The sequence below is a fragment of the Mytilus edulis genome, chromosome 3, assembly GCF_963676685.1.
Source record: "Mytilus edulis chromosome 3, xbMytEdul2.2, whole genome shotgun sequence".
Classification (NCBI taxonomy): domain Eukaryota; kingdom Metazoa; phylum Mollusca; class Bivalvia; order Mytilida; family Mytilidae; genus Mytilus; species Mytilus edulis.
The window spans coordinates 68382499-68404720 of record NC_092346.1 but is presented as its reverse complement, the minus strand read 5'-3'; the positions used below and the strand labels follow the sequence as shown (position 1 = coordinate 68404720).

Genomic DNA, 22222 nt, shown 5'->3' with positions numbered 1-22222 from the left:
TACACTTCTTGTTACTGAAGATGATATGTTATTTAAAATGTTTTACATGTGTAACAGGAACTATAATACTAAAAGCTGATATATGAAACTGAATAATTTTTTCGAATGACAAGTTCCAAAACATATTTCATATAAATTTATATGTGCTTTAACTGGTACATAACTGTGAATATTAATAAATACATACAGATTCTTTATTTATTAAATTGTCCTATAGAAGCATTAATTGTTCAGAGCTATGACAAGTGACATTTGTACTATCTATATCAAGGTATATATACAAAAGCTGATCCAAAACCTTTGAGACAAATATTTTCAAATCAATTTGCTTACAGTAAATAATCTAATTTTTAACAACTTTAAGCATGATATTTTGTTTAAAAGTATTCAAATACTTAATTCATAGGCTGTACTTGATAACCACTGCTATTCACAATGTTACTGACACCATCTTACAATTCTTTTATAAATCCTACTATAGGTATTTCAGAATATAAACTTGTCATATATTGAGAATAAAACAACACACATTATTAGTAGCAATAACCTATGAATAAAAAATTACAGCCTTTTGGATCAACCTATGAAAGATACAATTTAACATGTCTATATAATATCTTTTTGAGATCATATAAATTCTTCAAATTATTTCAGTCAATCATTTCAGATCAGTTTCTTTTTTCAACTTGAAACACATTACCTTATGTGAACACATGCAGAAGCAAAAATAACATATCCCTATTTATCTAGACTAAAAGCAGACTACAGTCTATACTTAAGTTCATACAATTGACTCATTAGATTTACCGGGGTGTTTATATAACCTAACACTAATTGCTATTACAAACCTTTAGGAATGTCGTCCCATCCTGATAAGACCTGTCTTGATCCTTCATTCTGAGGATTTCTAGCTGCCCCCACGGTTGTAGAGGATACAGACGTTCCTTTTGTGTGATTGGATGTATCACTGCTGCTATGCTTAGGATTGCCTCCTAAGAATATACTGGCTGATTTGTTTATCTTTGTATACGTAGTAAGAACATCCTCTAATTCACTTTCACTGCAAAAAACAATTATTCTTATCTTTTATTTTTCCTTCATATAATTCAAAAGGCCTATTAAAACAAAGTAGTTCTTGTTATCAAATTAAGAAAAAGAAAAGAATATTTTATTGGTAAAAGTATCTATGTAAATCTACAGCTTGCATATCATATAAAGTTATAAAGGGGCTTAACTGATGAATGGTAGCAGTGACGCTACCAAAATTTGTACTTGATCTGAGTTTTATGATATTGTGTATTGTGTATATGTTTGATAAAATAAGGGTTGAGGCAAACTTAGTTAGAGAAAGGAATCGAATAAAAATTCAGCAATTTTTCCATTTGTAAAGAGGCATAACTCTAGAACAGTAAAAGTTTCACAACATTTGAATGAGACAAACTTAAGTGAGAGAAGGGAAACCAACTTTGACTGATGGATGTACAGAAAGACAAGGATAAAACTTAATCCGACACGGCGGGGGTATATAAATTATTCATGATACCATTATTAATCTCATTTAAATCCAGAGTTTATGAAATATTATAATCACTGTTTTTTTAGCTTTAAATAAAACTTTTACTATTATTTTTGAGTGTTTACAGATTTTCTGCGCGTTTCATTAAATTGCAGTGTTAATTTTACTTACAAATGTTCATCTGCATTATATATTGTATGATTAATTGTCAGTTGCTTAACATTATATATTATAACATAATATCAAAGTCATAAAAGTAATGGGATAAAGCAAATTTTACCTAGCTGTGTTGACAAACTCTTCAAATTTCTTCTCACAAAGAACTTCCTTCTGGTTAGGAAAGGCTTCTGCAATTTTTCCTGCTTTCTTGTCTTGCAACCTCTTTACCTTTAATTGTTCAGTCTCCTGAAAACAAAACATATACAGACATATTACCAAAATACCACTTTTTTTTATATACAACAACTTGAACAAAACGCTTTTGTTACACAACTATAAGACTCCGCCTCTTGTCGTATTCAATACTTATTAACTCAATACTATATGTACCTTTTTTTAATAATTTTTTTATTCCTTCCACTGACAATCAGTTACTTTTTCACCTTTTTAAGTTCAAATGATTGTTATTCCAATACAAGAAGCATTGGTAGACCAGTACCACTGGGAATTAAAACTAGAGGTGAAAAAATTCAGGTATAGAAAATAAAATCTCTAAGGCAACCCAACATAATATATACTAGACAAATGTATACATATAAATCAAACATATGTATGTATTTAAACATTCATGTTCATAAATAGACACACTATAACCATGTGTTGTTATTCAGTAGCAAACATTATTGTGTACCTTATTTCTAACAACCCATGTTAAATTGTATCTACATAAAACAATTCAAACAAATAAACAAACTACCAGGTTTTATTTACAAAACAAAGATCTAAAAACAAATATGATATACAGCAACCAACGAAAAACCCTGAATTACAGGCTTCTGACTTGGAACAGGCACTTGCAGAATGAGACAGGACACTGAAAGGTTATTGTGAAAAAGTTCTTAGCTTTAAGCCAATCAGAAACAGAATGAGGGAAAGGAAAAATATTTGATACTGATTTAATGGTTATTATGAACAAACGGCTAGCAGGTTAAGGTACAGGGAGGGGAAATCAAATTTGAAAGGCTTTTTAGAAATGTTCCCGTTCCCCTTTGGAATTTCTAAACAAGAAACAAACTTGGGTGATGTATGCCAGGTGAGGGGTATAACTAATGTGACCTTTGACTAAATAAGTCAAGAACACCTAATATTTTCTCATGCATGCATACAGTGCAACACAAGCAACCTGTAATTGACTTAGAAATTCTTTAATCATCATACATTAGTAACTCATCTAAAATGAAATATCACAAAAATGATAATTTAGGAAGACAAATTTACAAAATGTAAAGACAGTGCTACAAATAAGCTTACACTAACTACATGTAATCTAAACATCAAGCAGAAACTGAAAGCCAGCACATGATATATTCAAGGTTACAGAAAAAATATTTGGCATGTTAAATAATGAGAATATTTTAGTGTTATATTAATAAGTATAAGCTTATTATCTATCAGTGCAAACTTATCAAAAACTACCGATAATTCAAAGTTCAACCTAGTCTGAAAGTAATTTTAGTTTTCCTTTCTATCCCTCCAGCAAAAGAAAACAATGTTATAGTAATTTTTTTTTTAGATAAACTACAAACATGCAAATATTTTTAAAACAGACAAATTGGGTACACTCATTATGAAGTAGCAGTTATATGTTCAAGAACCATAACCCATGTCATACCTGATGAGCTTGTCTGACCAGCTGAAATATAGGAAAAGTTGTGTGCATAGTACAAAGCTATAAGCCTCTACTTCTACATAGAAAATAGAAGATGGGTCCTCTGAAGTCATATCTACAAAGAATTTCCACTCATATTGAATATTAAACTTTATTACTAGTCCTGCATATAATTTCTTTCAGTACTCTCAAGTATACTGAGTTTGAATTAACTGGCAATAATTATAACAGGTAGTCTTAAGTTGACCACATATTTCTACTAAAACTGAAAAAAATACATAGCAAGCAGACTTCTTTATATGAATTCTTTTTTGAGTGGAAATTACTTTGTCCTACAAATGGAGGCATAAAGGATATAGAATTAATAGAAATATGAAATTCATTGTTATATTAAAATGATATCTGTTGATTAACTAACCCCAACTCAAACTTACTTTTAACTACAGATTAAAACTAAAAAATAAATTTTCTGTTTAGAATTCTCGTTAATAATTGTTTGAAATAAAAATCTGGAAAATTCATAAAAATCACCATGCACTCTTTTAGTAACATGCAAACACTTTAAATTTTAAATGTAATCATGACATCGAAAAACACTTTCCAAATTACATACTGTAAATATGAAACTTCAAATAAAACCAAAGTCTAACAGAAATTCTGTTTGTTTAAATCAATTACTAGAAGTATTATTTTTTTTAAAGTACAACAAAGCAACAGTGCATATATGGAATTATTTATAAATGAACAAATCATGCAAGAAAGTCCTAATGCATGCACATGATTTAGGCAAGCTTTTGTTAGAAAGATCAGAATGTTAGTTCTTAAAATATCTTCAGCATGCCAGAACAGTTATAGTGTCAGTAATAAAGAAACACTATTTAGAGACATTCAAACATTCATCTGTCAAAGTTTGCTAAATGTTCAAGATAATACTACTACTAATTAGTCTACAGTGGATTCATCTAGTTTTGTGGATTTATACTTGGTTTCTTCGTTTTGCCAATGTCTGCATACAAGCCTTCATGAAATTAGTTGATGATTTATTCCCATTAAATACAAGAAAATTGATAACTCACAAATCACAATGAATTAATATATACTATCTTTTTTCCCTACACTACTGTTTATACAGTGAAAAACATGAAGGTCTCATTATAGAAATTTATCACAACCACAACAAAAACTTAACATTAGAATTTTTATTGTATTTCTTGAATATAGATATATGTATGTGTATTAGTTTAGCACAAGAGCAAAATAATGTAATGGAAAGTAAACAAACCTTGTTATATATGTAAACAAAATCTCCCAACTGTTTTGCTAGAATTCGTCGTCTGTCATTTAGGGGAAGTTTTCTACTTGGAACAACAACTTTGAATGGCTGCTGCAAATTTACTGCTGCTCTCTTTAAAAATCTTAACACAAGGTCCTGTAAATGAATAAAATGATAATATGCATATACAGTTTATATAAACATTATGTTAATATAATCCCACTCATTGCTGAAACAATCAATTTCAAGCTGTAGTTGAGGCAAGGGGACAAAGTCACATAGGTGTTCAATATACAATGTCTGAAATCATTGAAGACCTCATAAACAATCAATTTTTTATTTACTTCATTGATTCATATTGAAGATTTAGTTGGGATATCATTTCACAGATAATAAATGCTCAACTAATGGATGCATAATCTGAGAATGGATATCAAAACTATATCTTCAATATAAATCAATGTATTTAATTTATTAATCATCAAAATTTCATTTTTTTGCCAGAGAAAACCTCTTATTGTCAGGAGAAATAGAGATAAAAAGTAGACACTTGCTATTCTCTTAACATTTAACTATCTTTACTCAATATATTGAAAGTGATTAATACAGTGTTAAATGTGAACACCACAAAATAAAATTTTTATACAAAACCCGGGGTGTAGATTATTGCTTGAACGTCCTGGTAATAATTTGACCTGATATATACAAATTAAAATCGAGTTTTATTTAATTCGAGATTTCTGACAGTGTTTAAGATTTTGATCACTTAACCTTTCTACAATTATAATCTTACCATCTGTTCATTGAGAGCATCAGAATCATCCTGACTGGACGGACTTCCCTCAGTCACCAATCTTTGTTGTACCCTCACTAAATACATGGCAAAGGCTGATCTAGCTTGTACTTTACTGAAAACATACATAGATCCGTTTCAACTAAGAGCAATGTAGAACATTGGATATAAGGTAAACAAAATATATTACAAATGTTACAAGTTCTGTTATATTATTGTACTGATAATGCATATACTAAGATATCGGAAAGAAGCACTAATTTTCATATATATAAGAGAAAATTTATAAAAGTTGTCAAAGTAAACTTGATAAACACCTAAATGACTGTTCATTTGTTCTTTACTCAAGTAACTCTGGAACAACTCATTAGAACTGTTGTTATGTAACAATCACTTATGGATCCTATTTTGTTAATATGGGATCGAGCAAAAAATCACAGCACAACGATTTTTTATAAACTTTTGGTATACATGTACATCTCTTTTCTAATGCTTGAAGCATAAGTGAAATTCCGGCAAATTTTGTGGACATATCATATTAAAGCGTATGCATATAATGCCCTAAATAATCTAAATTTGAATTCTTTGTTCTTCATGTGGTCACAGGATTGTTAGCCCTAACAGATCATGTGACATCATCAATCTAGCGCATAATCCCCGGACAGCCACAATATGAATCTTGCCTAATATTATTCGATTTACAATTAATGATCCTCTTGGCAAAACTGCTGACATAGCTGCAGATAATGTTAGAACACAACATCTGTAATTCAACAAGCATTGGGAAAAGCTATTGCTGCGCTTTGACTGATATATGAACTATAGCATAATTCTTTAAATATGAAGTATATATGCATTACAACATTAAAAAACTTAAAACTTATAATAAAATAAGATACCAGTATTTTTTCTGAACAACTGAAAAATAATCTACCAGCACTTTGAAATGTACAGCAAACAGAAAATACTTATAGACTACTTTTATCATGCAAGTGACTCACTATATTTTGTGCCATAAAAAAATATTTTCTGGTTCTGCAAATGCAAACTGAATGAAAAGAATAATTTGTTTTATCTAAATATGTTCAGATGTTCTACACTGTTTAGACTAAAGTATGTTCTGCACAGATAAGAGTGTGCTATGATTGAGTACTTGTATATTACAAAGTAAGAGTGTCCAAAGATCAGAGAGTATAATATTTAACATAAGATGCAGGTAATCTCTGTCTTGAATATGTTTAGCAAATTATCTTTTACAAGGAAACTGACATCATGGATAAATTACACAAAATGCTTGTCAAACAAAAAGATACTATAAAAAAAAAACAAACAATTATACAATTTATATTTCACATATATTCTTGGCTAACTATTAGGGATATTTTTTTAAATTATATTTTGAGTGCATTTTATATTTATGTGTCTGCTAAGACATATATTTTTGGTTAACTATAACAGATATTTTTTTAAAATAATATTTTGAGTGCATTTTATAATTATGTGTCTGCTATGTCAAAATTGCCTGAAATTTTAAACCAAATGATACAAAAGTAAATTCTTCTTAATATAGTACTAAAGCATATGATATAAAGCTTTGCTTTCAGGAAAATACAATTAGGCTTAATTAACAAAGGGAGAAAACTCCTGAATATGTAAGACTGTGTGTCACTTGCAGTCTCTAAGAAAAGAGTGCTGTTTTGTACCTGACTGTGGAGCATCTGAAAAATACATACAATTGTGGATGCACTTAAGGTAACATTGCTAATTTTTAACCAGATATCAAATTCAAATATAATGGAGCCACATTTTGTGGGTTTTTTTTCCAGATACCTGTTATTTTGGATATCATATCAGTCTCTCACAAAAAAACCTACTGCATATTTTATAAAACAGCTGATATTAATTATTAATCAGGATGAACTGGTTCTGGGGGGAATAACTATGAATCAGTAGTATTCTATATAAATGAGGAAGGCTAAGGTTGTAATTCAACTATTACATAAGAAAAGTTTTAAGGTATTAACTAGACACATTATTTCCTATCCTCAAATCCTATGACAGATTTGTATTATTACCTAAGAGTACAGCCCTTCTGTAGCAGTTCTACCACATTATATCTAGGTTCTCTGGGTGGAGTTGGAGGTCGTTCCTCTTCCACAGGTATTTCTATTGGTACTTCCTTATTGACTGCTGTTTTGGTAGTTGGTGGTTTAGGGGGTTTACCTACATCACTCTGATCAGATTTTGATGTTGACTTCTCAACCTGAACTTCTACTACACTTTCTTTCTTGGTTTCATCTTTTGTTTCAGACTCTTTGACTTCATCATCATTTACATCATTTTCATCATCTGACTTTTTTTCATCTTTTTCATCTTCTCCCTCTTCCTCCCCATCTTCTTCAGCCACACCTTGTGCTAATTTGGGTCGCCTTCTCGCTAGATAAAGAAAGATATTAAAATTGATGATTCCGCCATATAAACATAATATCTACATTTTTCTATGCCAAAAAAAAACACAAAAAAAACAAATAAAACAAACAGTGACAATGTTTATATATGTATCATCGTATAAACTAGTCCTGATTGAGTAGGTGATATTTTTTCAACATGTTCAAATTGCTGTCTTGTTATTGTTGGTATTTTTTTTTAAAGAAGTTTTAAAATTATTCATTTAAAATCTTCACAAATTAAATACTATATTTCTGGATTTTCTTCCATATTTCAAGTTAAATTACAACAAAACCTTATAGCTAAACAGAATAATTTGATTGCAGGAGATTTTTGACAACTGTATATTTAGTTTATAATATTGCTTATTATGACTATTATCAGCATTATTGTTGCAGAAAAATAATGGCCATATTTTGCTAACCAACATTTACACAAACTAGATATGAATTTCAGACATCATATCTATAAATTAAATACCTTTTCTCCTTCTGCGTCTGCCACGTCTACCAGATCCTAACTTCCTTTCATACTGTCTAGTCCTTAGTATGGCCTGAGCATAACATTCAGCATACTTAAATTCAGATAATTTTTTTTATATAAGTTCAAAAAAGCACATGAATGTACATGTAAAATAAATTAGCAATGTTTGTTGCTTATATAAAGATAATTCTTCTTCAAATATAAAATATAAAGAGCCATTCTCGGTATGAAAATGATAGGAGGGCTAAATTATAGTTTGTACTTTGCTTTTCTGAGGTTTAGTTGGACATATTGACTCTACTTGCCATCTGAAATTTGTTTTGCCTATTATGATTTGATTACAACTGAACACGAAAAAATCTACTTTGACTTTGCAGTCCTGCATTTTTGTGTTCTATTGTATATCTAATATCTTATTCACATATATAAACAGTTGCAGAAAACATTGGCATGTTGTTCTATTTTTCGAGAAAATATGTTTATGCTCTGAAAAGTTATTGAACATATCTTACCTCAGAATCTGACTTGATAGATGTACCACTAAGTGAGGAATATGCACTTCTGTAAAAATAAATAAATCGAATATTTCACTCAAATGAATATTTGAACATGAAAAGACACAGACATTTTTAAAAGAAATCATGAACCATACTTTCCTTTGGTTTGAGACAAATCTTCTTCAACGTTGACGAACAGGCATCACATGTATGTGTGATAATCAAATCAAATTCATTGTATTTCATAAACATACTATAACTATTTACAAGCATAAAGAACAATAGTAATCTGCTGAAATAGAAACTAGATTGCAGGAAGATAGGGGTCTGAATTCACACCAATAATTTTTTTTACGACTTTGCCAAAATGTAGTTTATATCATGTTGTTTTTAAATACCAAAAAACATAGGGGTCTTGAGGCTTCTTAACAAGCAACTGGTTGAGCAAAATAATTTTGTAAAGATTTAATTTACATGGTATAACTTCTGTGTGAACAGACAGAAAACTAACAGACAGAATTTTTAAATATTCAAAGATAGTTATTAGAATGTGCTCTCAGATTATAGAAAGACAAAATTTTATTAAGATGAAAGGAAATGAATAACATTCTATGTGATGGCGATGCATTCTTATGCAATTCAAACTTTTAACTGTTCTTTTTTCATGTCATCCAGCTGAAATGTGTCAAACAGTATTTTATTACGGTGGGAGTAGTGTTAACTTACAAAATAACTCTATTACAAAGAAATTTCCCAGACAATATTTACATGCTACAAATGTACAATGACTGCTAACTCTTCATGCATCTTCACAACAACAATGATAATAGAGGTATATCACTCGTAAAACCCACCGAGGTTTTCACTTGGTAATAAAAATAAACTGTTGACACATAGATATGTCTAGCTTTTTAAAATTTTGATAGTAAAACACAAATGTTGAAAGTGAAATGACAAAATCTAAACATGTAAACCGTGCAAAACATTCAAAGTCAATGAACCATGACTAAAGGGACAGGGCACAATCACCTCCATGGAAATAAGAAATGTCAATAATTATAAAACTGCATACCAAATACCATGTACTTTTCATAAGTTCTAAATTTTCACTTGTGTAGTACGCAAAAGTTAAAGTCAATGATATAGACGATGAACCATGATGGATCATGATGATAGGGGCCATATGATCTTTGTGGAAATGAGACTTGCAAATGCTTATAAAACTGCATACCAAATACCATTTACTTAACATAAGTGGTTCATCTTAAACTAATCTAATCACAAACTCTGAAACTGTGGGAAACATTAAAGGTCAATGCTTCATGACTGAGGGGAGGAGCAAAATAATAACCATGGAAATAAGATGTGCTAATGCTAATACCGCAGCATACTAAAGATCATGGACCTTCCTCTAGTGGAACCCCATCAACTGACCTATGCAAGACAAAAAATGTGGGTTGTGTAACAATGAAGGTTTAACTGTCTAATGTACTGAGGACACAGAAATAATGCAAAAAAAAAATACCTGGCCTAATCGTAAACATAAATGCATTTACTATTTGAATTTGTCTTAGCTACTGGACAGATCTGTCAAAAGACTAATATACTAAATTTAATTTATTTATAAGACATATTTTTTAATTATTCTCTCTTACAAGCTTGTTATGTATGGTTAACATGGTATACACGAAACAGACAGAGTTGAAGAACATGACAAAAAGGAGCTATCAAAATCTGAAAGTAACCAATAATAACAGCGTAGACAAAGATAAATATAGCCTCACAACATAGAAAAGTAAAGAACCAGAAATATAAACCAATAAGAGGTCAGGTGAATAGATAATTGGATAAAGCTCAAAGGAAACATTCATTTAATCTGTGATAAGCATAGTTGTCTCATTTTCAATCATACCACTTATCCTTGTTTCTTTAGCAGTTCTTTTTCATTCTTAAATACTGGTACCAACAGTGTGTCTATTTTCTAACACTTGACATAAGCTTAATAGCTGTTGTGACAGTCTAGTCAATGCAATAAATAGTTATCAATATGTTGATGTCCATTTTTTTTAAAAGAAAACAAACAATTTCAGGGTCTACATTAAAACATATCTCAACTATACCTTTATATCAAAGATGCTCTCTTGTTTGGAAAAAATGTACAATGATTTTATTTTCTGGTATATAAATTTTTTTCTTAGTCAACTTCCAATTTACATTTCTTTACAAATATGTCATCAAGTACTTTATTTGATCCAGTTGCTCTCGAGTGAAATAAGTTCATAAAAGAGTGGAATAGCTACAACTAGGAATATAAACGTAATGGTAGTATAAAAATTATACCTAATGTATATATAACAACATATTATATCCACCAAGAATAAAAGCTAAAGCATAATAATAAGAAACATCTACACGTCATAACTAAATATACTCTTGACTACAAACTCAAAATATTTACCGCAAATACTGCAACTTATTACATGCAAGAAATTTATGGTGTTTGCTGAAAGAATGTGAATCAGTTATAAATGAACAGAAGATAATGTGAGTATGCGTCTAAATTTAGATCTGCCGATTGGTGGAAGTATTTACTTACTTTGAGCGGAAAATAGAAGAAATTCTGAAAATTAATTCACACTGATGAAGCTAATGCATGTTTTACTTGTATGTCACAAGTAAGTATACTAATATTTTGCACAAATCACTCAACATGCTTAATTAATTTGTCTGTTGATCATGGAAAGCTGTTAACATTAGTAAAATCCAATTGAATTGATTTATGATGTTCAGTATCAAACTGATAACATGCAAACAACAAAATATTGTTCAAAAACACAACTTTTCTTTTTTACTATACTATCAGTTGATCAAATTTACTATATTATGATGGAAATATATAATTGAGCATACATTAGGGAACTATCAGTAAGAGAAAAAGTACCATGTGCTTTTTATGAATTTTGAAATATGTTACCATTATAACTACAAAACTTGGCATAGAAAACAATTATCTGATTTTATCTATCATAATTGATTACTGTTACCCTCTTGTTTTAAATTTTACAACTACTACACTTGACCAAAACCAGTATATCTACATGTGAAACTGGGATATTTTCTCAGTATTTTTTTATTTCATATTTTCCAACATAATATAGTATTTGATTTACATGCTACTAGCAAAATATCTATTCAGTTCTAGTAATTACCTTGGGTCATATCTGAAAAGTACCAATTTATCTGTTATTTATAAGATCTTTAAACGACACTGCTTTATTTACCCTCTAATGCAGTGACATTGGTAAAATGCAAGTCAACTGTTATATATGGATATTGGGTTTATACAGTTTAAAATCAAGGAGTTTATTTTGCATTTAATGTAAATCCAACAGAAAGATTTTTTATAAAAGTTTGACTGTGTGTGAGCAATATAAATAATCAAATATTTAGTGTATAAATTTTATATAGTGGGGTACATAGTACACATGTACAACCTTGACAGCTTAAATATCAAAGATCATATGAATTTAATATCATACAATGAAAAAAAATAGCAGAGATATGTTTGCCAATTTGAAAAGAATTTGCCAAATTGAAAGATTCTGGTAATTTAACATATATCTTCCTAAAAATAAGAAGCTCAATAAATATAATTGGTCTTTCATAAGTGCTCCTTTAACAAATCTTATCAAATAGAAAAATTTTGGAACAATAAAATAGAACTGAAGTGTAGTTTACTGATTGTAACAAAGTAACAACTGCTTCTGTAACAACAGTATTGTTTATGATGACAGTGTCATTGACCTCAACTGTGTGTTAAACCTTTTTCTGCAGCTTCATTGAGGCATGGAAGTAATATTTAAAAGGAATAACATCGACTAATTAGCATGTATTAACGGCCTGCAGAGCTCTGTTCTAAAGTCATATGATTTTATCCAATTATAGTCTCAGCGGTAAGACCCCTTTGGTTACTATCTGTGATACCGCGGTTGTAAAATGGCATCTGGAATTTCTTATCAGTCACGTGATTTTATCGAGTCCGGTAATTATAAAGTACCTGTGTGAAATCCGAGGTTTATTAATAAGAAGATGGTGCTCAGTATCATATAAAACCTCTACTTTCAGATGAAGTCGTATAATGTAAAAAACTTGAAAAACAGACGAGAATTATTAAAACTACAGCAGTTTAGCATGGAAAATTGTATTTAATTTAGCATATTTTTGCTTTTTACTGTTTGTTTTAAACTGTTCTAAAAGTGTTTTCCGGTTAAAAGCGGATCCCGAGTTAAACAGTTAAATACTGATGAATCGATTAGGTTTCACATGATGTTTAACAAAATAATGTAGGCAAATCTAGACATAGATTTTTTTACTGTTGAAATGTGCAAAGTTTATCGAGATTGAAAAAAAGGATATTTACTTTCAAGTATTCTGTCATTACATTTTTGAAACTGGACAACTAAAATGGGGATAATATTTTCATAAATATACATATTTTTTAAGAAGTGTTTATTTTGGAATGCTTGTATTAATATAACAAGCTACAGCAAAAAATTATTACAAACCGACGAAATGGGCTTGAATCTATCTGCCTTACAGCAAATTCATTTTTACACAAATTAGTTTATGTATCAAGAACTTAATAACAAATTAAATTGGAGGATAAAACTGTTTAGAATTGTGAATATTTTAATTGACTAATACACGAAAGACTTAGGTTTCTCGTATTTAATAAAGGGGGTTCAAACGTATTTTTTGTACAATCATCTTCTTAACTTACGGAAATGTTTTTTTAGCTGTCTGTAAATATTAAAATTGAAAATGACCCAGCCTTGTTCTCCAATTTCGTATGTGATAGCTGTCGGTTTAAACTATTAAGATCAAACTAACCAAAAATAGGAAAAAATGGACTAAAACAAAAATTGAACGAATGATTCTATTCGGCAGCGTACATCAATGGAATGTAACGAATGGACTATTCGGGTTACTTCGCACGTATATACGACAAAAACTTTTCTGTTCGTAATTCTCCGTGAACACGAGAATGACCGATAAAAGTCAGTGATTTGATCGATCACATGCGGAGAATCAACTTCCATGCCAGATATTGATCCAATTAACGAGTCTTCGAAAGATTGGCGGTAACGCAGATGAAACCTTTGAAGTGATGACGATGTTATTCCTTTCAATATTACTTCCATGATTGAGGGTACAATAAAAAACTGATAGGACAAATACTGATTCATTACTTGGTATTTAAGCCATCAAAGTTAAACTTTGAACAAAAAACACAAAAAAAATTATCTCTTTTGCTATGTTATGCATAAACTACTATGCTGTGAATTGTATATTCCTGTATAAAAAATCAGCATGTGCAAATGTGAAAAATATTATTACCACAGACCGGAAACCAATATCTTCATCTCATACCAAATAACTTATTTTAAAAAAGTTTCTGGCAAACCCCATAATTTTGTTTATTGGATAAAATTCAAGACAGGGCATGTAAAATTTATTGTCAGAAAAATCTATGTATGCGAAAAGGCTCATTTTCACATAAACATTTTTTTTGGGTCAGATATGTACAAATGTATATTAATGCAGAAAGATACTTATTTTAGTCAGTACCTATTTGAACCATCTAATTAAATTTATATTTTTGGCTAAGAATATCCAATATCTATATAAATATATTACACTAAAATTTGAAAATGTTTTGAAGATATTGGTAGCCCGATTTAAATCAACCCTTCAGATGTAATAAAGACCAAGCAGTAAGAACTAATATAAAGACATACTTAGCTCTAGCACCAACAGATGTGGTCCCAGATCTACCACTGGAAGATACACCACTAGTCTTATGTCTAAAAAAAAAATAGAATTGTCCATTATGAATAAATACAGACACTAGTATTCATATGTTTGTTTCTATTTTTATTATCGCAAATTTACAATTGTTTGCAATCTTTTAATTATTGAGTAAATTGTGAGAAATTTTTAATTTTGATAGCATTATTGTATTTTTTAGGACGCAATAAGTTTTCTCACATGTTCTCCTTTGTTTAACAGCTGCAGTAAATAATGTGCACAGGAAAATTTCTGAGTTCATAGTTATTAAATTATATTTTTGAAACTAAAATCTTTACTTGTGAGCAGTGTTCTCCCCAGGCCGTTTTAGCGTTATCCCAATTTCCTGCTGTTCTATTGCACTGACGGCTGCGCTATCCAACGCAAGCGTGTCGCTATAATTTTTTCGTAATTTTATAAATTTCCAGCTTATTTTTCACTTCGGATCACATGATCAACTGGTTTACTATTTCTGAATGAATTATTTCCGTTGTATTAAGTAACTCCGCGGGACCAGTCTAATAAATTTTACAAAAGATCAAAATAAATAAGGATTTCAACATTGACATCTATTTTTTTAATTAAAAGAATATATAGAGGCATATATGGTTGAAATGAGATGAAATAAATTGACCGCATTTCCCGACGACACTCACAAACTTATTTTACAACCTTGGATCAAACAATGATTTTAAAAACGATCAAACACAGGGGTTTGTTACAATTTGCCAGGTTTACTATCCATACGAAACCCGAAAATGAGCAAGTCTTTGAAGTATTAATTATCACCTATTCGAACTAATAATTGTTTAGTCAGCAATTCTACAGTAATGAATTTTGCCATTTGAAAACAATTGAGAAGATATGATTAGAAAAAACAAACCCCAAGCTAATACCAGACTTGAGAAATTCACTTTCTCAATGTCCAGCTTTGGAGAAGCCATATGAATATTATAAAACGTTAAGGTAAGAAAAATGAGAAATCATTATGCTAAAAAATGTCAATTCCTGTCAAACATCATAAGGTTAACAGTACACTGTTACAGTGGGTTTCAAAACCAAACACAGAAGCTGACAATGACTTTCATTGACTTTATTGTTGGTCCTACATGTTCTGCAACATCACCTGTTAGTGCTAAGCAATCTTCAAATAGGCAGTCATGGAAAAAGACTTCTCCTTGGGTTTATACACAGATAATATGAGGATTATATGAATTTACAATGGAGAAAAAAAGACTCTTCTATATCCAGACAATAACATTAACAAACAAAGGGGTAACTTCCATGAGCATGATGAGGACATCATTACAAGAGAAATCATCAATAGCATAATATAAGAAAAACACATTACAAATCAATTACAAACAAACCGCGGGCCGAGACAAAGTTACTGAGAATTGTTGAAAATTACGAGCTTACCACAGCGCTATCCAAAAATCCTGGGGAGAACACGGTGAGAACACAAAAATTCAATTAAAATTAAAAAATGCAATATAATATTCCAATATAAAAGTCATATATTTATTTTTCTGTATAAGAACTGTTCATAGATACCTTTCTGGATATAATCTTTGATGAACCATCAAGTTATTGGTGGTGTTAAACTGTAAAAAATTCCTGAAAAACAACAAAGTTAAATATTTGTTGAACAATTTTGACTGTTTCATACATTTCAATTATTTAGCTGAAATAAGTTATTTGCAGCTGACATTTACCCTAAAATTATGGACTAATGATGGCAACTATTTATCTATTATTGTAAAAAAATTTCAATACAAGATTTTGTCATTTACTTTTGTGTCAATAGACAACTGTATGTACATGCCAAGGCTCCAGGTTGAAGACCGTACTTTGACCTTAAATGGTTTATTTTAACAAATTGTGACTTGCATGGAGAGTTTTCTCATTGGCACTCATACAAAATCTTCTTATATCTATTGAATACTTTTTTCAAGAGAAAAAACATCACCCTACAGGCATTATTAAGAAATGTCCTGATTTTAATTACACAAAAAAGTAGAGTTACTACTTACGTATAGATATCCCATGAATCAGCCGTAGGGAATATTCTCACATAGCCTCCTTTCCTTTGATCCTCCTCTTTGATTCTTCTGAGAATTTTTATTTCATCACTGTTTAGTCCTGCCATTCCTTTGTTAGCATTGCTATTTTGATTCTTGTCCCCTTTATTACTTCCTCCTCCTGTACTGGAAGCTGACTGAGGTCGCTGTCGTTGCTGAAAAGAAATATGTTTAAAATTATAAGTATATTAAGTTTAAATTTGTCATAATAACACCCTTCCTTGAAAAAAAGGATAATTTTTCAACATGCAAATATACCCATAAAATAAGTGCAAAAGTCAAAATACTATAAAACATTGATACAGATAAAATAATTGGCAGATACCACTGAGTTCCTTATATTTTAATCTGAAATGGAAATGAGTAATGTTAACTTATTTATCATGCAGTTATAAAAGCTGTTTTACAGTTTCAATGTCTTCCTAAAATGGATGGTAATCTAAAGCTCCATTTTACACCAAATTGTTAGTTACTAATGCATAAACTAAATCAACCAACAGTTTGACAACAATACTATAAGTTCTTGTAAGTAGCTGTCTGCAACGAGCCAACATCTTGCTAACAGGCTAAGCGTCATAGACGTACACTAATTGTCTAACTCTATGTAAATCCTGGAAATTTTTCAAGGGAACTATAAAAGCCCTTTAAATAAGCTTTAAAAAGAATATATAAAAGGTGCTTTTTAAATACCTATAACTATTTGCCATTAAGAAAAATCATATCTTATATTCACATAATGTGATTTTATACTATGATAAAGGACAAGAAAAATATATAAGAAATTGCCAAAGCAAAATTGGCTTGGACTCCCAAAAGTCTGCAAAGTTCTTAATCTTTCAGTTATTTTGGGACCCTATCAACAATACAATTAAATAATAGAGCATGCAGAAGGAAACAGCCTATTAGATAATTCACTCCACAGGTTTATTGATTAATTTTAGTTCTGCATCATTTGATCATAAGCCATATACCATGTGTTTGTAATTGCATATTTGAAGTGAATATTTGATATTAAAAAAATTCTCACTCTTCTGCGACAAATAACGAAAATGGAATAAACCACTCAATCTATATCCCACCAGAATCCTTAAAATCAAATAATTTGATAAATGCACCACAAACAATAAACTTTTGTTTCCCGTTAAATGATCAAAATAAGAAAACAATAACACCATGTCTGCTTAAATATTAGCCCAAATGTTACAGAACTTCTATCAATGTACAAACCCTCAGTAACTGATACCAAGAATCCTGAAATATAACAACTTTCCACTTCAATAACACTTTCTTCTACTCGAATATGCATCCGTTCTTCTCTTTAAAAAGTTCAGACATATGTTTCCTATGCATTTCTAATACATTCTATTCTTCAGAAATTATTTTTACTTTGATTGAAAAAAAAGTACATAAACAGGCAAATTTTAATCACATAAATTTCTTATTGTGAATCTCATTTGTGAGAAAATAGTTTATATTTTGCAATACTGTTAGTTCATCTATACTGGTTTATAATAAATTTAAAACAAAAAGGCAAACCAAAATGTTGCTTCTTAATCAAATTGTTCACAGTTTACGTTCATCAAAATCAGTGAAAGGAGGGAATTTTCATGATATGAAGAAAAAAAACACAATACATATGTTACAAATTTAAAATTTTGAGAGCATATATAATAATTGTTAACTTAAGTCAAAAATACTTCAAACTTGATTCTTTATCTGTGCAGTATTAAGCTGGTTATATTTTTGCTCCGTGTAGCTAAGTTTCATAAAAAATATATTTTCATAATATGTTTTCTAATGTTGTCTGTTTAAAACACTTCAATTTCAGTTAATACCAATCTATGAAAAGCAACAATTGAAATAATATAGGAAATAACAATTCAAAGTATATGAATGCTTACAGATCATTATTTCACAGTCTTCTTAATTTTACATTACAGTAATAAAATAAAATTTATAATTCAATAAAATTTCATAAAGAATTAATTCAATCACCATTCTGATTATTTTGTTCTAAAGCTCCACTGATTATAGTGATTTGATGAGTATGAAATGACATGTGTTTTAGTTCAGGTAATGCTAGTCTCTCTTCATACTATGGACTTTTCTGGGTTCTTTATACTAAGAAAGAAATATATCATTATCAAAAAGTTTGAAATGGTGACTTTTACTTAAAAATATAATAACATAAAAATATTTAGAACACTTCTCTAGTTTGTGGAATCTGTGTAATTAAATAGAAAATTTATAACAAAGTCAGTTTGTTCCTTATTCAACTTCATGACGGTGGCTACTAAAGCACCACAATTAATCAAGTTTTTAAATAAATCAATTTAGAGACAAAATGAGTAATGTTTCATTTAAGAATGAGGTAAAATTTGAATACAGCCGTGATACACATACTTTTGTTTGCTTGAACTGTACCAGTAAAATATCTGTATTTTTAATTTTATAAGTAATAAGTGGTATTTTATTTAATAAAAATAAAACACTTCCCATTTTTAGTTAAAATTTCAAGAACAACAAAATGTGTATGAAGAGAGACACGTTTTATGATATTACAAAACACCAGAGGTCACATGACTTACCACATTGGTAGCAGATGAAGGGCGATATCGTGCTGACTGGAAATAAATTGTGTGTTAAAATAAGCAACTGTTATAATGTATGTGAATTAATTAAGCAAAAATAATCTATAACCACAATTTAAACAAAATAACCCAAAAGCTTTGCAATGTGTTTAAGCATTTTAAAGACTTTTTGTTTAACAACAAAACTAAAACAAACTCTACTGAGACAAAGACAAAAACATAACGACAGCCTAACTGAATGGACATCTTTAACACCTCAAAGGATGTATTGTCTGCTAACAGATATAACGACAGCCTAACTGAATGGACATCTTTAACACCTCAAAGGATGTATTGTCTGCTAACAGACATAACGACAGCCTAACTGAATGGACATCTTTAACACCTCAAAGGATGTATTGTCTGCTAACAGACATAACGACAGCCTAACTGAATGGACATCTTTAACACCTCAAAGGATGTATTGTCTGTTAACAGACATAACGACAGCCTAACTGAATGGACATCTTTAACACCTCAAAGGATGTATTGTCTGCTAACAGACATAACGACAGCCTAACTGAATGGACATCTTTAACACCTCAAAGGATGTATTGTCTGCTAACAGAGCATTGTTCAAGTGTGACTCATTCATTTTAAGACAAAGTTCCTTGCTTCTGTTCTCCTAGAAATTCTTTATGATAGGGTTTTGTGTCTATAGAACATCATGCTCTACTCTCTCATTAACATTTTCTTGAGCAATGAACTATGAAATCTGGGTCAAAATTATTTTGGCATGGATTATTAGACGCTAACATCATAATAAACATGCACACCAAGTTTATATCTGTAAAACATTGCCTTATGACAACAGAATAAAAGATGTGCAAGGATTCAGGCTGACAAACAAAAAATGCTTGACAACAAAAAATCCTTAAATTGGCATGTGTGGTCAAATTATAGAATCATCAATAATTTACTCAAGGGTGACTGGGGTATAGAAATATGGTCACTTGGTCTTCTCCCGACCGGCAGTAAAACGCTTGCTGAAGTGGGGCGTCCGTTTGGCTGTGCGGGATGTATCAAGTTCGCAGTCACGTCCGTCAGAAGGGGACGTTAAATCCAATGCCTCGTGTAAAGAGAGTGCCACGCTCTTTGCACGTTAAGAACCCTTGCAACAACTCTTTGAGGGGTCCGTAGGTGGCCTGTTGCAAGGCAAAATTTCTGTCCCTATCCAATATACCCTCATTTTCCAGTGGCAGTCCAAATTTTCCCGACCATCATCCTAGATGGCCTCTATTGTGTCAACCTACCTATTGTATTTATTGTGAACTTGTTCTCGTCCTGAATATGCATGAAATATTTGCCACTGGACGTTAAGCAACCAACAATCAATCAATCAATAATTTACTCATGTCATGGCTGTCAAAAGATTTTTCTTAATGTTCTATTATCTAAAAAATTTCCAATTGATACAAACTGTTTAAATAAATCTAACCATGCATGAAGTATTAAGTATATGAACAACAACAATATTGCCATTTTACATAACTTTCAATATAATGATAATATACCATGATGATAACAGAATGCTACATGTATTGACATTAACTTGGTTAACATGAAACAGTTATTATCATTAACACAAAACCAAACAATATTTACACTATTGTATGCATCTCTGGCCATTCTCACTGACTGTAATAGGCAAATATATTTCTCAAACATGTGCAAACACACTGCTATGCTGACAAACATTTCATATAAATAATATACCCTAGTATATACTTGAACTCAGAACACAACATCAAGCAAAGTAGAAATTGTATTGTGTACCAAAGCCTTAGCTTTCAAAGAAATTCTACACCAATTAATCCTAAGAAACTTTTCATTTCATAAATATTGTTTCTTATTAATGTCAAGGTTTTTTTTTTATCTAATCAGTCAAAGTTATTTAGCATGAAATTCTTAATATTCAAATATTTTTGCCACACAATGTGTCTTAAAAACTGTTATTGAAGTAGAACTTCCATATTTGTCATGCTAATCAATAGATTTAATTTCTCTAAAAGGACAAATGAAAAAATTGAGAGTTCAACATCTTATCAGTTATTTGTCACTTTTGTTTTAATCAGCCTCATTTCATATAGTTTTTGAAATAAAAAATCTGCCCCTTCCAAAATACATTTGAGATATGTTATCAACAAAATTGCCAATACTTATAAAATGTTTCTTAGTATTAATCAGTGTACCAAAGATTTAAACAATGAGTCTACCGAATTATTATCTTCCTTCGGTTCTAACAACTTATCAGCAGAGAGTCTCCACTTCCTTCTATCCTGTGTATCAATATAAACACAAAAGCTCTTTTGAATCTATCCAATAAATGTATCTATATATATATATTAAAGACTAAAGCTCTGGTTTAAGAAGTATAGAAAAGTAAAGCTTATATTTCTGCATGCAAAAATTGATAAAACATGCATGTCTATGTATTAACATCTATATTTCTACATATGCTTAAAATATCTCCGAAGAGATAAATGCTTTTGAGTTTTTAATTGTCAGTTAGCAATTGTGTTGTAGTAGGCTTTTAAAAAAATAATTCTTTAAAAATAAATGCAATTAAGCAAAATATAGCCACAATGGAGAAAAACAAAGAAATTAGACCAGTTTCAGTGTTCTCCCCAGGCCGTTTTAGCGTCGCGGTACCGCGACACTATATTTTTTCACCGTGATGCTATAATAATTCCTGCGACGCTATAATTATTTTGAAGATGCTATTTTACTTGTCCTCAATTTTGAACTTTCATCTATTATCGATTATGATCATAAAAATTATATCACCTTTAATTGTAATCCCTTTAAGTCGGACACTAAAGGCAA

The 22222-nt window shown here is 30.2% G+C and overlaps 1 protein-coding gene across 50 annotated transcripts in view; it reads right to left on the bottom strand.

The window, feature by feature from the left end:
* The window catches only part of LOC139517232 (tubulin polyglutamylase TTLL5-like), a 56311-nt gene that overhangs the window by 11361 nt on the left and 22728 nt on the right, over positions 1-22222 (bottom strand). For 9 of the 50 annotated variants that reach the window (XM_071308035.1, XM_071308052.1, XM_071308034.1 and 6 more), the window contains 11 exons: positions 16719-16921; positions 16240-16302; positions 14637-14702; positions 11435-11458; positions 8854-8902; positions 8339-8432; positions 7486-7846; positions 5411-5525; positions 4627-4773; positions 1797-1921; positions 849-1060 (listed from right to left, as the gene is read on the bottom strand). In XM_071308035.1, the coding sequence (XP_071164136.1) occupies positions 849-1060; positions 1797-1921; positions 4627-4773; positions 5411-5525; positions 7486-7846; positions 8339-8432; positions 8854-8902; positions 11435-11458; positions 14637-14702; positions 16240-16302; positions 16719-16921 (1459 nt within the window). Of the gene's footprint in view, positions 1-848; positions 1061-1796; positions 1922-3347; positions 3369-4626; positions 4774-5410; positions 5526-7113; positions 7129-7485; positions 7847-8338; positions 8433-8853; positions 8903-11434; positions 11459-14636; positions 14703-16239; positions 16303-16718; positions 16922-17993; positions 18018-19354; positions 19391-21612; positions 21676-22222 lie in introns of all 50 variants that reach the window. The other 41 variants (XM_071308045.1, XM_071308057.1, XM_071308060.1 and 38 more) reach the window with 17 other exon arrangements.